Source organism: Eretmochelys imbricata, chromosome 15 (assembly GCF_965152235.1).
Source record: "Eretmochelys imbricata isolate rEreImb1 chromosome 15, rEreImb1.hap1, whole genome shotgun sequence".
Taxonomy (NCBI): domain Eukaryota; kingdom Metazoa; phylum Chordata; order Testudines; family Cheloniidae; genus Eretmochelys; species Eretmochelys imbricata.
This window is the reverse complement of record NC_135586.1, coordinates 29,768,367-29,784,031: the sequence shown is the minus strand read 5'-3', so window position 1 is coordinate 29,784,031 and position 15,665 is coordinate 29,768,367. Positions and strand designations below refer to the sequence as shown.

Genomic DNA, 15,665 nt, shown 5'->3' with positions numbered 1-15,665 from the left:
CCCCGGGCTCGCCGCCTCCCGTGCCCCAGCGGGCGGGCCGAGGGGCGCGGGCGGGCCCGCGGGCCCCGCGCTTTGCGAGGGCCGGGGGGGACATCGGACGGGTTTGGGCGGAGCGCTCTGCGGGGCGGAAGTGAGGGGACCCTGGGACCGAAAATAGGCCGTGAGCGAGGGGCGGAAGTTCGCCTGTCCCGCCCCGGGTGCTTCCGGTTTCTCCGCGGAGCTGCCTCGGGGACTCGCTTGGGCTTTTCATGGTGAGCGCCGGCGCCGGGGCCGGTCAGCCCAGCCCCTGGGGCGGGAGGGGCTCCCCGGCGGGCTGCGCCTTGCGCTGGGCTGGGCTGGGGGTCCCAGGACCGTGGGGGGCTTGGCTGAGCTGGGGCCGGGGGGCTTGGCTGCGGGGAGGCCCTTGGGGGGTGGGTTGGGTTTCCCAGGACCGGGGGGGGGAGCTTGGCTGAGGGGGGCCCAGGCGGCTGGGCTGGGGCCTTGGCTGGGGGTCCCAGGACCGTGGGGGGCCTGGCTGTGTGCGGGGGTCTGGGCTGGGGCCCCGGCTGAGTGGGGGCAAGGACTGGGCGAGGGCTGGTGCTGCTGGGTGGTCTAGGGCCAGTTGCTGTCTCAGTGCCCCAGCAGGGTGGGGTGCTGCTCCCGCCCCCCAGCAGGGCGGGGTGGGGGGGCTGTGCAGTGCAGTCTAGGGCCTGGGTCTACTGTTACTATCGCTCTAGCTGGGGGGTCCTGCTGGCCCTGCCTCGCTCTGTGCTCTACTAACAGTAGCAAGGAGACACCTTGCTATGAATAGTGGTCCCCTAGTGTCCTACCTTTCTGAGCTGCCTGATAGCCTCTGTCCAGGCTCTGCCTACCAAACGCAGCCAGCTCATGTACCTGCATTGCCAGCTGCATTAAAGGTCTCTGAACAGCAGCAGAACATGGATGATTTAAGAGGTGGCTTCTAGCCATGTGTGCGGAAGACTGTTTGACCCAAAGACTGTAGGACCTCGATCTGTCTGAGGTGGCTGTGCTTTAGTCATCCCATTCTGGTGCATTGTAGGAGCCTGAGGCTAACCATAAAGTGGTGATTTGGCAGAGGCCTGGTCATGAGTGAGTCAGAGAGCAACATATATATTAATTATGCGGCTAACTTATCATCTCCCTTTCAGTCTTTTGATATACAAAAATGCAAATGTGTTCAGTTGCCTGGAGCAACTGTTGATTAGTGTGTGAGCCTTTCTGCTCTAGAGCTCACAGTCGGATATTCTTATTAGATGACCAGTGGGAAATGAATTGGTGGGGAAGCTTTTTATCTTAGTTCTCACATGTCCACATTTTAAAATTATCTGTCAATATTGCCTCTGCTCAGGAGGGTTCATGATACAGTATGGATGCTACAGGTTAGAAGGGAAGTAATTCAGTGGAACAGTGTGTGGAAAATCTCAAGGCAACAATAGTAGGAGATTATACACCATCCTAAATGCATTGAAAGCACTGTGAATGTATGGAGATGAGAAGTCTACATTCACAAATGTGCACGCACCCTCAGTTTCAGGAGCACTAAATTCACTCACTAAATATCTTTTTTCTCACTGAAATCTGCACTCTGAATCACAGCCAGTGAGATTTGTAAGAGTTTCATAGATCGTCCAGTCTGACTCCCTGTACGGGTGTGAATGTACTCAAATGCCAGATGCTGGCTGAACTAAGCCACTTCCCAGAAGAATTTAAATCTTGTGAGTTTTGAGTTGGAGAGATGAATGCACTTTTTCATTCTTTTACTCAGTTTAGCCAGGTAGATAACTTATGGTTGTAAAATGCTGCCCAGAGTTCACAAAACTCTGCACTGGTTTAGTTTATTTACATTCTTTGGTTGGCTTGTCTAATCCTCAGGAGATTGTATGCAGGGTTTCTTTGTGACTTTAAGTAAAATATTTAAAGGTAGCAAAGAGGAGCTGAGACTGAAATAACACCCAATATGGAAAGTTAAACAGTGGAACCCATTTATAGTGAATTCAGATCAGCTGAAACAGTTTATAGTGAAATAGCATGAAAGTCCAGAATCTTCCATGCACAAGATTTTGTCTGCAGTGCTGTGAATAGAGAGTAGCTGTTTAGTGTGGAAAAAATGTTGGCTTTAAATGCCTCCATTGGGTTCAAAGCCATTGTAAACTTGAAGTTAGTTCAGAAAGGGGAAGTAACCTGCTGCGTTTAAAAAAAAAAAAAAAAAAAAAAGTTAAGCATTGGACAGTCAAAGAGTGAATGCTAATAGGCAGTGCTCTGGATTTCAGTTTAGCTTAACTTTGCTCTGTTTGCCATAGCTGCAGGAAATTGGTCAGCATGGCTTTAAACTAGTACACGGCAGGTCTCTAGTAAAAAGTCCTGAAACCATTCCCTAGAGTTTTCCGTACTTTATTACAGAGATAGGCATAGGAGAAGCAGTTTTCATGCAATGGGAGGGTGTAGGGCAGGGGAGTGGGAGCCAGAACTCCTGGCTTTATTTCCAGCTCTGCCCCTCTCATGTTGTGAGCTTGGGCAAAACATTTAACCTTGGTTCCTCCAGCTGCAAAATGGAGATAAGCTTTAGCTACCTGACAGGATATCGTGAGGTACTGTGAGTTTCCCAGCTGGGGATATAGAACATAGGTGTATTAATATTACCTACATAAAATGTTACAAGGGAGCAGTAAATTGTGTGGTACACAGTGCAAGAGCAGTCCTAATTGGCAACCTCTCTGGTTTTCAGGAAGAGATGTCAGGAGAAAGCGTGGTGAGCTCAGCAGTGCCGGCAGCTGCGACTCGCACCACCTCCTTCAAAGGGACCAGCCCGAGCTCCAAGTATGTCAAGCTGAACATTGGTGGCGCTCTCTACTACACCACAATGCAGACCCTGACCAAGCAGGACACCATGCTTAAGGCCATGTTCAGTGGCCGCATGGAGGTTCTCACCGACAGCGAAGGTAAAGAGACACTGTTCACGTCATTTAGAGACTCATGGCAGGGAAAAAATAACCTTTCAGTTAAGATTGATTAACACATTAGAAAACGGACAATTGTAGTGAAGAAGCTTATCCTAGCCCCAGGTTCTCTAAGGCATTTGTTGTTGTTTTGTTACTATGGCTAGCAAACTATACAGCTGAGAAAAGCCGTGAAACAGGAAAGATTTTAATGTTATTTATCTGAAGCCACAACCCTCCTCTTATTTAGATTATGGTAAAGTCAAAGGCCCTGATCAGACCCAGTTGAATAAACTTTTGCTTCCTTCTGAAACACTGAGATTAAAAGTACTCTGTTAGAGGGACTGGGTGAAGTGGTTAGCACAAGGGCTTAGGAGTCAGACTTTTTGCTTTTTGACCTTGAGGCTGAAAGGTTAATTGACGACTTTGATTTCTCTGTCTGTAATACGGTGCTAAAACTTCCCTTGTGAGGGTTGTGAGTCTTAGTGTATTAAGCGCTTTGGGGATCCTTGGATGAAAGGGGCTGTAACTTCATTTTTCATGTGAGGTTACATATTGTTGAATTCTAGAAAACAAACCAGTTATGAAATGTAAAGAAGCCACCTGTACTGAGGTTACTGACACCTAATTATGAATTTCTTGCATCTGAATAATTGTGATGTTAGTAATTTACTAGGGCATATATGAGACGAGCAAAAAACTACAAATCATCTGTAAAATCTGCTAGCAAATGGATCTCTTTAGTCAAGTCCATCTGCAAAGGGATCATTCAGAATGTTCTGAATTAGGCTCTTTTTAAAAGGCAATGCTCAAAACTATCTTCCTTCCCTACCACAAGGACATGGACTGATTATCTTTTTAAAAGTCATGGGAGAAAACTTGATCCTTTTAGATCAAGGATCAAGAAGTTTCATCATCTGAGGGCTGTTCAAAACGTTTAGCCCAGTTTAATATCAACATTCCCAGAGTGTGGGAGTCCCACTGACTTTAATTCCAGGCACAGCTTTCTATTTGTGTTTTGGCATTTTGCCCATTATCCGACAGCTCCCATGTTTGCAGATTTATACACTCATTGTCTTTGACAATAGTTCATTAGTAGACTGATCTTAGAGATTGAAAACTCTTTTCTGTTGGTTAGCTTGTTATTGTATTGACTGTTTGAACTTGTCTTGAGGATGGATTATGTCTTGCTCCTCAACTGGAGCAACTGAACTTAGTTTTCAGTGCCGTAGTACGTCTAGTATGTGTTTAGCGCTGGGGAGAAATAAGCTATGGTTTAAATAAGGCCCTCCTGACAGTTTTCTTGTGAGAACAGGAAGTGGATTCGCAGCCAACCTGTGAGAAATACAACGCCATTTAATATTAAAGTATTACCATTTTAGCTAGAGTCCATCCCTAAACAACTAGGGAAATATTTGAGTTTGTTTCAGTTTTTGTAGTGGCTTTTTCAAGTATCCAAGTACTATACAGAATTCTAAATTCTAAGAGATCAGTTTCCTCACCACAAAAATTCAGGGATCTCTGCAGTCGGACATTGCAGCTGTTTAACAGTGCACAACTACGCTACCTAACAGTTTAGGGTAAGAAGCAGAGAGGGTCCCTCTTGCATGGAAAATGCAGGGGAAATTATAGGTAGGTAAGCAAGAATATAATTATCCAAGTTGGTCATGATTACTTTTGAAAAGTGTCTCATGGGATCATTACTAACCATAGGGCTGTTCTATTACATTTCATCTACCACGCTGTACATCCAGCGGCACAGCCCATAATGCCAGTGGAACATTGGTTCAGTGCTGATCCAGAGGGAAGTGTGCCAGCTACTCAATCATCATTTGCTTCCAGTTTAATGACAGCACTAGAATGCAACCTACTGAACGTAATTCATCACCCTAGTTCTTTTGCAGCGTTTTCAGAATTTCGGCAGCAGCACCGAATCAAAAGAATTCATATAGTGTTAGACAAACATTAATCCTCCCACTATCCCTATGAGTAGGGAGAGCCCCGTAACTTCTCTGTGTTTCCTCATCTGTGGCGTAGGTGAATTATTTATCCAGGGCCACACAGCAAGTGAGTTAGAACTGTGATTAAAACTATGCCCTGGCACTGTCCACTCACTCCTCAACAAATGCTGCCTAATGCACGGTCTCAGAGCTTCACCCAGAGTGCTCTGGATGGATACAGTACAAGTGCTATTACAATGTGTCCTTCAAATATGAAATCCACTTTTCTACATGTGGACAGATTCTCTCTTCTGCAGGGAGGGGAAAGTTGAAGGTACTACTGCTAAGGGTATAAGGCCATCTGGATCTGACTCTTTTAGAACACCATGTTTGCTTTGCTCTGACTTTCACAGTTCGTGATGTAGGAATGCCTCATTTGCCAGTTTGTGCTGGTGTTTCAGGGGGATTTTAACACTTCTTGCACATAGAAATGAGATACTCTTGCTGCAGTAGCTAATGTTTTATCTTCCACTGCCTGGTATTACTTGAAAGTGTTAATGGAAACCTGGACAATAGTATCATAGTGTTTAAAGGAAACTACCCTTATCTGAAAGCCTTCAAATACTGTGTTCTTCAGTCACACCCAAAATCTAGCACAAAATAGGAAGTGTTTTTCACCATAGTATGACTTCTTCTTTCTCCACCCCCCCCCTGCAATTTACAATAGAAATGGCTACAGTTATCTATGCATGTAGATTCTTTCCAGTTTACGGATTTAATCTGCAAAATAAAGAAACCTGCATATTTCAAAATCTACATCTTACTGGAGTAGCAGGATAGAAGTAGGGGGCCTTTGTGGGAGACTTGTGTCTTTGCACAGAGAACTCTGTGCAACATGAATTCCTAGTCTCCCCAGCTGTTCTAAAATATGCATTTTTAGATTTTAAAGAGAGACCAGATTTAATTAGTCTGCTTTAAACAAGAGCCTCATGAAGACCCCCAAGTAATCTAATGCCAAGATATTTTATTATTTAAGACTTAGCAGCTCCTTCTAGCCTGCTTTAGTATCAGTGTTTGGGAGCCATCACTTCAACTCTTCGTGTAACAAAAGTTAAACTCCCATGTTTCCCATTGTGTCTATTTATGGCTCCTGGGGATATTTATTCCTGCCTGAGTAGTGGATCCCAAAACATTTTGTAAAACAATGATTATTAAAATACAGCTTTATAAGACTGCAAACTACAGATGAAACCTGCTTTCTTAACTCTGCAGCAGCCAGGCTGAGGGGCTCACTTTCCTGTTAAGTATCTCCTTTTTGCAGTACATTTTGGCTGACTAGTAAGAACAAGAGCACCTGTGAAGGCTGATGGAATTGCTAAATGTGGTGGTGGATGGAATTGCTAAATGTGGTGTTTAGCAACCCAGGACCATTTTGCACTTTAAAACATCTTTGCATCCTTGCTGCAGCTGTCTGGGACATTAGGAAGTTAGCATTTCTACAGGTTTATGGATAGGGAAACCAAAGCAGAAGTTAACTTTTCCAAGTCCAGAGAGGGAGTCACAGCTGCGTTGAGAACTGAGGAGTTATTGACTCCCAGTCCTGTGCCCAGAATGCATCTATTCTCCCTATACCATCCCCCCTACGCAACTCCAGTAAATGAAGTCACTGGCTCCATTTGGTCTGTGATAGCTCGTGGGTTTTGGGAGGATGGTGTGTTCTGTGCCCTCTCCCCCTTACAGGGAAAGGGCATGGTCTTGGGAACTTCTGCAGTGGCCCCGATATATGTTGTATTATGCCCAGTAATTTGGGACAATCTGTAGTTTGATTCCTGTGTCAATTTGCAACAAGCATCTGTAAATCAGGTCTGTGTAATCACCCTAGCTTCCTAGTACATTCCTCCACCCCCTCTGAAGCTGCAGTCCTAACCAAACAGCACCTCTATATAAAGCACAAGTGCAAGGGGAAAACACAGAAAAGTGCAGAGTAGAATGCTAGTGAACCTCACTTGCTAAGTAGGCCATCAGTAGGGAAGACCTATATTCAACTTAGGGGCTGGAGAATTAACCAAGTAATCAGAGTTTTAGTAATAATTACATTAATTCAAGTCATGTGGTGCATGCTTTACCTTACTTTTCCCTTATTTGTCTAAAATATGAGTCCTTCCCCACAAGCATTTCCTGAGTACATTCTTGAGTCGAAGCCCATAAAAATGGCCGCCTGTTTATGGAAACTTGAGCTGGACGTTGCATAATACCTTTCTGAGCCCTTTGGTCTGCTTCGGGAGATGGACTACTGTTGCGTGGAGATGAAATATGAACTTCTTGTTCAGATTAAGGGTGCCATGTATTCTATTATAAGCTCTGCTGAAGCTTTGTTTCCCTTTCTCTCCGGTATCTCTACCCAGGACTGGTGAGTAATGTGCCTTTTAGCAGGTGGTTTCGTAAAGGAAATGCTACAGCATCTAGGACTATCTCACACGTCACCTGTACTGCTCACGTACTCACATTACATCTTCAAAGCACTTTAAAAACATTCATATCCTAATCAATTTGCTATTCCTGTTCAATGCCAGTTGGGAGTACGGAAGATGAAATGGGACTTGCAAGGATTCTGCTGACCTTCATAGTATCCATGTCTTACTCACCTCTTTGCTTCCTTTTCACCTTTCTTGCGTAATTGCTGGTTGGGGACAGCAGGGTTATTTTCCACACAAATGTGCCATTGTTTTTTAAAAAAATAAAACATCTGAATCAGCAGGCACTCCCAAGCCCCCCTTCCATACCAGTGTGCGGGATGCAGAGTGGAAAGCATTTCATCAGGGCCCTGCAGGGGATGGGAGAAAATAAGTGTTCTTTAAAACAACAATAATCTTTCCTGCATGCTGGGGGGAGTGGTCTGTCACAGAACAAACACTAAATACCAGCTTGATGGGAATTTTGCTTAGGTTAACCATTCTCTTGTTTGTGCACAGTAAGGGCTCTAAGGCATGTGAGAGCCAGCTGTAGCAAGTAGGACTCCTGGGTTCTGTCCCTGGCTCTGCCCTTGACTGGTTGTAGGTCCCTCAGGGTTCGTCTACATTGCAGTAAAATGCCCAGGGCTGGCCTGGATCAGCTGACTTAGGCTGGGACTGTAAAACTGCTTGTGTAGGTAGATGTTTGAGCTAAGGGACCCTCCCTGCAGGATCTCAGAGCCTGGGCCCCACCTGAAATCCAAACATCTCCACTGCAATGTTATAGCCTCACAATCTGAGCCCCACCAGCCCAAGTCCGCTGACCTGGGCCAGCCGCTGGTGGCTTAGTGCAGTGTAGACATACCGTTAGACTCCAGTTAGGTACCTGGGAATCCTCTGTTCTGCTCTATTTAGCTGTCTCTTAGCTGCAGTTATAGAAAATCTGTCCCAGTGGTTCTGTGTGTGTGTGTGTTTGGGGGGCAGTCAAGGGTTAACGTATGCTAGCAGGTCCAAAAACAGACAGGATTCCAGGAAAAGCCATTGGGCGGGGGGAGAGACCAGAAAAACTGAGTTTAATTTGATGGTGGGAATTGTTTGTTTTGCTATCACTTCAGCTAACTGATGGTCAGTGGCTTGGGAGTTGAAAGATATAATGAGCTTCCTCCCTTTGCCTCCCACCATGCGCCCTTGAAGGATTGTGGGGTGGGGGGGAAGATACACACAGAGAATTCCCTGTAGAAGTACAGCCTGCTGTTGTTCCAGCTGCCAACTCAAGCAGCAAGCTGGAGGATTTTGGAGCCTTTCAGTAGGATGTGCTGTGCACCAGCATGAGGCAATGTTCTGCGGATAGGCTCCTCTGTGCAGAGCTGCAGTGTGTTACACCATGTTCTGGCCAGCTGGAGTTGGGAAGAGTGAGGGTGTGGACTCTTTGCCTAAGTCTTTCCCTTCCCACTGTTCAGCTGTATCCTGCTTTATCCCTCCCAGGCTGGATTTTGATCGACCGCTGTGGCAAACACTTCGGGACAATATTAAATTACCTGCGTGATGGGGCTGTGCCTCTTCCCGAGAGCCGGAGAGAGATTGAAGAGCTGCTGGCCGAGGCAAAGTATTACCTGGTTCAGGGTCTTGTGGATGAGTGCCAGGCAGCTCTACAGGTAGGTGTGCAGTCTTTAGCATGGAGCTAGTGAGAAGCCTGGTCACCAGCCAGTACAAGTGGCTTGAGCTTGTTCTATCAGTCAGCCTTTCCTTATGCCCTCAGTATTTCCTCTGATTAATCCCACTTCCTGCCCTGTCCTCAGGAAACAGTGAGAAATCAGTCCCTGTCCCTTTGCTTGCATGTGGATAGTTAAGGCTGTAAGGGGTTAGGAAAGGTCAAGTATTTTTCTGGACAAGTAGTTCTTTTCTCAGTGTGTAATGAACTTAAAACATGGCGCCATGGGATTCCAGCTGTATGTACGTGTCGGAGATCAGGTCTGCTCAGCTTACCAATAAAGATAGTTAAAGCTGCAGGCACCACAAACACCCTTGGGATCCCAGTGTCAAGTTGGGCTCTTTCCTGTTTGCACATCGCCAGTAGAAGATTCTCCAGGCCTGCTTTTTGACCCTAACACCCTTGTGGAGTGCTGATGGTAGAGAGGTGTAGTCAAAGGCATATGGTGCTTTTCTCCCTCAGGAGCAGCAGCTGGGGGGGACCCCAGCAGCCAATGCATGGTTGCTTAGCATCTTCTGCACTCATCTCTTCCTGTCCAAAGCCTTCAGCAGGGGTGGAGTAGGCCTGTCAGAGCAGTGGGTCTTGGAGTGAACAACCTCTTGAGATGCATGGGACAGTTAACTCCTCTGAGCTGTTGTTTGTTTCAGGCTCTCTGCAGACTCGAGCAGGCATCATTATATCAGTTATGCTCAGATCACATTTTTCCATAAATGAGTTAGGAACCTTTTAAAATGAAAAAGTTGGGCATCTAGAGTCACATGACCCCAGAAGGCACGGCTTAGGTACAGGCCTATGGTGCATTAAGGCAGTCCTGGGGCTGGAGCCTAGGCTCCCCAAAGCACCCCAGCAGCTGTTCTTGTACCTCTTCCCCTCACTGGGCGGTAAGATGGGGAAGCATGTAATGTCCCTGTACCCCAGCATGCCTACACAAAGGAACATAGCTGTCTCATGGGGTCAGCTCACTGCTCTATCAAGTCCTCTTGGTTCAGACAATGGTGAGCCACCATTCCCGTCTGCATCGCTGTAACTAACCCCAGGCTTAAATAGGAGAGAAGCCTTGATGGCCTTCTGCATTTTGTTCAAAGGCCCGAATGTGGATTTCCATTCATCTGCTGCATTTGACGGACTGTCTTGTTTCAGCAGAACAAAGATGCATACGAGCCATTCTGCAAAGTACCAGTCATCACTTCTTCTAAGGAAGAGCAAAAACTTATAGCAACATCCAATAAGGTAAGAGGGAGCAGGCTGTGCTTGATCCCTGGGGGAAGTTTGCACATACCCCTCGTTACAGCAAGGCAGCAGCTCACCAGCCAGAGTGACAGCTGACTCTTTGGAATGTGGTACACTAGTTTTTTGAAGTGTGCATGCTCAGGAACCCATCTGTTAACTTGTGAGTCTGAAAATTATACTTGATCTCTCTGCAACCTCATTATTCTATCTGAATTAGAAGTTAAACAGCTTTTCACCCAGGTCTTTTAATGGGTCTACATTTAAAAAACAATGCATCTTACAGTGGGGGCCTTCTCTGCCTTACATATTCAAATAGTCAGTAGGGAGGACAGGTTGACTTAGGGCATCAATAGGGGGCTATAGAACCTTTCACCTGTCTTTCCAGCCCAATAGTGACTGATATTTGACTGACCTGAAATGTTAGTGGCTCCAGTTCCTAGTAGACAGGTATGCACTCTCATGCCTGCTATCCCTCCCCCCCAAAAATGCCACCACAGCAGGCATTAATTGGGGATCTCAGCAGAGGCATAAAGGACTGGAATGGCCATGGAGAGTCAACTATGAGCTGGTCACCACAGCTCAGGGAAGTCAGGGTTAAGGCACGCTGTGGGGAAAGCTTGTGCTGTACCTGTCCTGGGGACGCTGACATGCTAGCACTAGGCAGTAGCCTCAGCATCACTTCCACAAACAGTGGGTGTACGCACAGTACTCTCGCTTCATATTTCCCCTTCTCTGCGTGCCTGGAACTAAGGTTGCAGCTGTGCTCTAGCCAGTAAATTGTGCTCTAATTGTGCTTCCTGCATGTTTTTTTCCAGCCAGCAGTAAAGTTGCTGTATAACAGAAGTAATAACAAATATTCCTACACCAGGTAAAACAACTTCCACTATCAGTTATTAAATGTACAGTTTCAACTGGAAATTAATGGTCTGAAACCAGATTCAAGGAGAATGGGCTTTTCCCTTTACTGAGTGTGTGTGGTTGACATACGCAGTAAGCCCTGTTCCTGCTTTGTTTGTGGAGTCACTGCTAATGGGGGTTAGAAATGGAAACTTCTCCAGTGGAAAGCTAAGTGCACACTTGCAGCAATAAAGAGCTTCCTCTTTAATGCCTGGATGTGACCTGCAGAGACTCCATGACAAGATGATGCCCTGTCGTCTGCGGGGACTGCAGAGTTTTTACCTGCAGAATCGGCAGTTGGCCAGGAGTCAGAGGGCTGTGCCTATGCGGCTCTCAGTTGGGTAGGCGTGGTGGCTGGGCTCTTGTCCTCATATGTGACTGTGTCTAACTCATGACAGCACTGGCCCAATCCAGCTGATGCTAAACTTTAGTAGATGGAATAGGTTAGTTGAGGGATGAATCCTGATGTGGTTACTCCCAGCACTGATTCTGTATTACACTCAGCACCTTCTCCACTGAAGGCCAGTCACCCTTCAGCTGCAGGCTCGCTCTCCTAATGCAGTGAGTGATTCTTAGTGGGATGAAGCAGCCCTAGCGCTCAAGTCTAAACACAACCTTGATGGCTGGTACAGTAAATAAAGGGAGGCAGGACATCTAGACCTCCAGCTGCCTGAATCTCCTTAGTTGTTGACATTTCCTCTGCATGGCATTAACTCTGTTTGACTGATGCCCTGTTCTCTTGCAGTAATTCTGATGACAACATGCTGAAGAACATCGAGCTGTTTGATAAGCTGTCACTGCGGTTTAACGGGAGAGTCCTCTTTATTAAGGATGTGATAGGAGATGAGATTTGCTGCTGGTCTTTCTATGGACAGGGGCGTAAGATTGCTGAGGTCTGCTGTACCTCCATTGTCTACGCTACTGAGAAGAAACAGACAAAGGTAGGGATAAAACTCATTCATGCTGCATAGTAGCTGCTGTAAGAGTAATGTCCTGACTTCTGTTTTGAAGCCTTCCTTTAATTGCCCTCCCCTCCTGAGAGCATCCACTCTACCTTCTACAGAGGAGCGGGCCGAGAACAGTCAAACAAATTGTAAGTTCTGTGGGGCAGGGACAATCTTGTGTTTGTGCATTGCCTAGCGCAATAAGGTATTAACTTCCAGATGCTATCACAATACAAATAAATGCAAGTTCTGGTCTTTAAACCCACTCATGCACTCACCCAGGTTCACTTATTTAACTGTATAAAGAAAACCAGTAGTATTCTGTTCACGTACAATCTTACCTTGCCCAGAAATAATCTGTCTTTGCATCTGCCTTTTTGGGGTAATGGCTCAGGTCTGAGAGCACTGGATGTTGGACATCAGAGGCTGAAAGCCAGCAGGTGGAGCACAGAAACATAGATCTTCAAGGGTTCTTCTTAATACCTTGTAACTTTTTTGCAAGTTTTCACACTTCCTGCAGAGTACCACCACCCAAGAATAATGGAGAGGATTTCTTAAATACCAAAGGGTACATAAAAACTGGCGGGGGGCCTGGAATGAGTAAGATTGATTTTGCTTCTCCTAACCTAGCTGTTTTGGGTACCCAGGTGGAGTTCCCAGAAGCCCGAATTTATGAAGAGACACTGAACATTTTGCTTTACGAGGCTCAGGATGGACGAGGACCTGACAACGCGCTTCTGGAGGCTACGGGAGGGGCAGCAGGCCGCTCTCATCACCTGGATGAGGACGAGGAGCGGGAGCGCATTGAACGTGTGCGAAGGATTCATATTAAGCGTCCAGATGACAGGGCGCATCTTCATCAGTGAGGAGTGAGAGCTGCAGACTGCACAGCCCTCTTGGGAAAGCTGTGGCCTGGCCTTCTCCATTCTTTACAGCTGATAACCAGGCAACTTATTTATGTTCAGTGAAGTCTATAAAATTACATTTTGTACCAGGCTAGATTATTTGGGGGTATTTAACAGGAAGCAGCGCTGTTAGAGGAATAAAGAAGGTATCAAGGGTCAGATCAATGCATTTGGGGTAATGTCTTTGAATTTTCAGCACTCTTCCTGCAGTTTTGTGGTTAGAGGAGGAGGAGTGTTTTCGTCCTTCTGCCTTTTAGTATTTATTCTGCACTTTCACTAGAATTTTCAAAGAGCTGTCTATCTTCCCTACAGCCCCACGTTTACTCCATCCCACCTGAACCTACTGTACATGAGAAATGCTATTCTGTGCCACAGTGATGCTAAAGAAACTAACCCCATGTGCTTCAGCACTTTCTCCCCTTGCCTCCCCTCTGGACCTTTAAGGAGGAAAATAGAAATGCTTCAGCCTAGCTTTCAGAAGACAAGGTTCTATGGATGCTGGCTTCCCTCCAGAATGGAGTTGCTTTGTATGGTTTGAAATAGACTGTAGTGGTACTCACAAAAAGAAAAGGAGTACTTGTGGCACCTGAGAGCCTAACTACTACTGTTCCGGAGTCAGACCTGCTCTGGTGCTAGGTCTTGCTGGTTGGCAGCGACTCTGGTTTTGTTATTTAGTGCTGGCAGCTACTCAGGCTCAAGTTCAAAATTCAGAAAGTATGTTAAAGTGAGCTGGTTATGGCATCCCCCCCAGAGCTTAGTGGTAATGGTTCAGTGAAACTAGTATGCTAGGGAATAGTGGAGAACCCTCAGCTGCTTTATGGCAGGGTTCAAGGGTGGGAGATATTTACACTTTGAGGGTTAGGAAAAAGCTATACTTTCATAACATTTTGCCTAAGGCGTTTGGGATATCTACTGTAGTCAGTCTGTTTAGCATTTCCGCTTAAACCCAGAATGTAATTTGAAGGTTCCTGCTAGATTGTTTTTTTCCCTACTTTCTCCTGAAACAGGAATGGTTTTTCTTTACAGCTGCCCTAGATAACTCCAGCATGGGCTACTACTAACACCATGTAATCCCAGTCTAAATATGGAGCTAATTAGACATTTGCTCATAGCTTGAGTTCTATAAGTGATACCAGGAGCTTTACCTCTAGTGCTGCTACACTGGTGAGAAATGGGTGGACATCCCTTTACGTGTCAGTATCTCCAGCTATTCTTCACTGTCTCTTTCACAGCATATTCTAGGCCACCTGGAAGAAAATGGCTATAATAATCTACAGAATACTATATAGACCTTTTCACTCTAAGATTGCTCTTCTATTGCAAATAATGTGTTTTATCTACCTCCTAGTCTCTTGTTGCGTAGTAGAGTGTTAAGTAGAAGTGATGGTGGAGGTTCATATCATTCAGAGGGAGTGGATACTAAAAGGAATAGCCAGAGTTAGTTAATTCTAACAAGCTTTGGATGGAATATAAAGCCTCATGCTTCAGGGATTTGAATGAGACCTTCACATGGGGCAGATTGTCCCTCATCTGTTGTAGAGTTTCTTGCAGCTTCTGCTGATGCAGCTGGTATTGGCCTCTTTTGGAGTTTGGGTGGTGGACTAGCTGGACCACCTGTCTTGTGTAGTAATGGGGCTAGCAGGAAATCTGAAAAGTAATGGTTATACTGTAAAATTAGTATAGAAGGTCTACTCTAGCCCCAGATGTCACTTAGCATTTGTCAGAGGAATTAGTTTTAAGCATTAAAGGCATTACTATCTTGGTTAGCATCACTATATGTTGCTCTAAAGTAATGTTTTGTAGGAATGGTATAAGCCATATGAACACCTGCTTGTAGGATTACTGTACAATCTCCATATTTTGACAACTTTATTCAATGGTACATCACTCTTGTGTAGCTTAAATACTTCAAGCCTAGGAAAGTGAGTGTGGAGACTGCTTTTCAGAGGCAATATCAGCCAAAGATGATTTTCAGGGTACAGCTCTGTTTATAGTGCCTGTCTTCTAGATCTTCAAAACTTTACTACTAGAAAGTTAATCTTTATGTAAAGAGGTCACTGTGGTAAAGCTAGTTTCAAACCAAACAGTCAGTTTAGCAGCTTGAACTATCTGTGTGTAACTGACAGATGTGGGCTTAAAGTGCAATCATATCAGTGTTTTGTACATAGATACTGTAAACTCCCTACTTGCCTAATATTAGAGAAGCCCTTCTAGAGTCCAGTGTTTAAGCTAGGCTATTCATTTTAATCTCAAGTCTGTACTGACACAGAAAATGGTGTCAGTCACAGGTACATGTGATTTTTGATTTCTTAAACTTGTCACAGTGAAAAGTTGTTTTGTTCCCTGCAGACTTCAGTTTTCAGTGGGGTGGGGGGGACTGGTTATCTATTGCATAGGTTGTTTTAGGGGGGGTGGGGGGGAAGGAAAGCCTCCACTCTAGTGAACTGCATACTTCTATATTTCCAATACTCTGTACTTTGAGATTTTACATATTTAAGAATTTAAGCAATGCCTTGTTTACTAAAACGCAACTTACCACTGTTATAGGGCTGACTAGTCAGTTGTGTAGAGGAGTGAGTGACATGAAATCTACATTTTCTGTCAAGTGGTCCAATCTCTCCCTTTGTCTTTGCTATTGCACCAGGCCAGCTA

The 15,665-nt window shown here is 45.5% G+C and overlaps 1 protein-coding gene across 2 annotated transcripts; it reads left to right on the top strand.

Annotated features, from left to right (window-relative positions):
• Positions 1 to 130: 130 nt before the first annotated feature.
• KCTD10 (potassium channel tetramerization domain containing 10) lies at positions 131 to 15,392 on the top strand. Of its 2 annotated transcripts, none has more exons than XM_077835105.1 (7): positions 131 to 251; positions 2,726 to 2,939; positions 8,812 to 8,981; positions 10,181 to 10,267; positions 11,083 to 11,135; positions 11,910 to 12,105; positions 12,756 to 15,392. In XM_077835105.1, the coding sequence occupies exons 1-7, from the start codon at positions 249 to 251 to the stop codon at positions 12,972 to 12,974; spliced, it is 942 nt and encodes a 313-aa protein (XP_077691231.1). In that variant the 5' UTR covers positions 131 to 248; the 3' UTR covers positions 12,975 to 15,392. The 2 variants fall into 2 exon arrangements, with proteins under 2 accessions (XP_077691231.1, XP_077691230.1); XM_077835104.1 differs by having other exon boundaries at positions 10,178 to 10,267.
• The last annotated feature ends 273 nt before the right edge of the window (positions 15,393 to 15,665 follow it).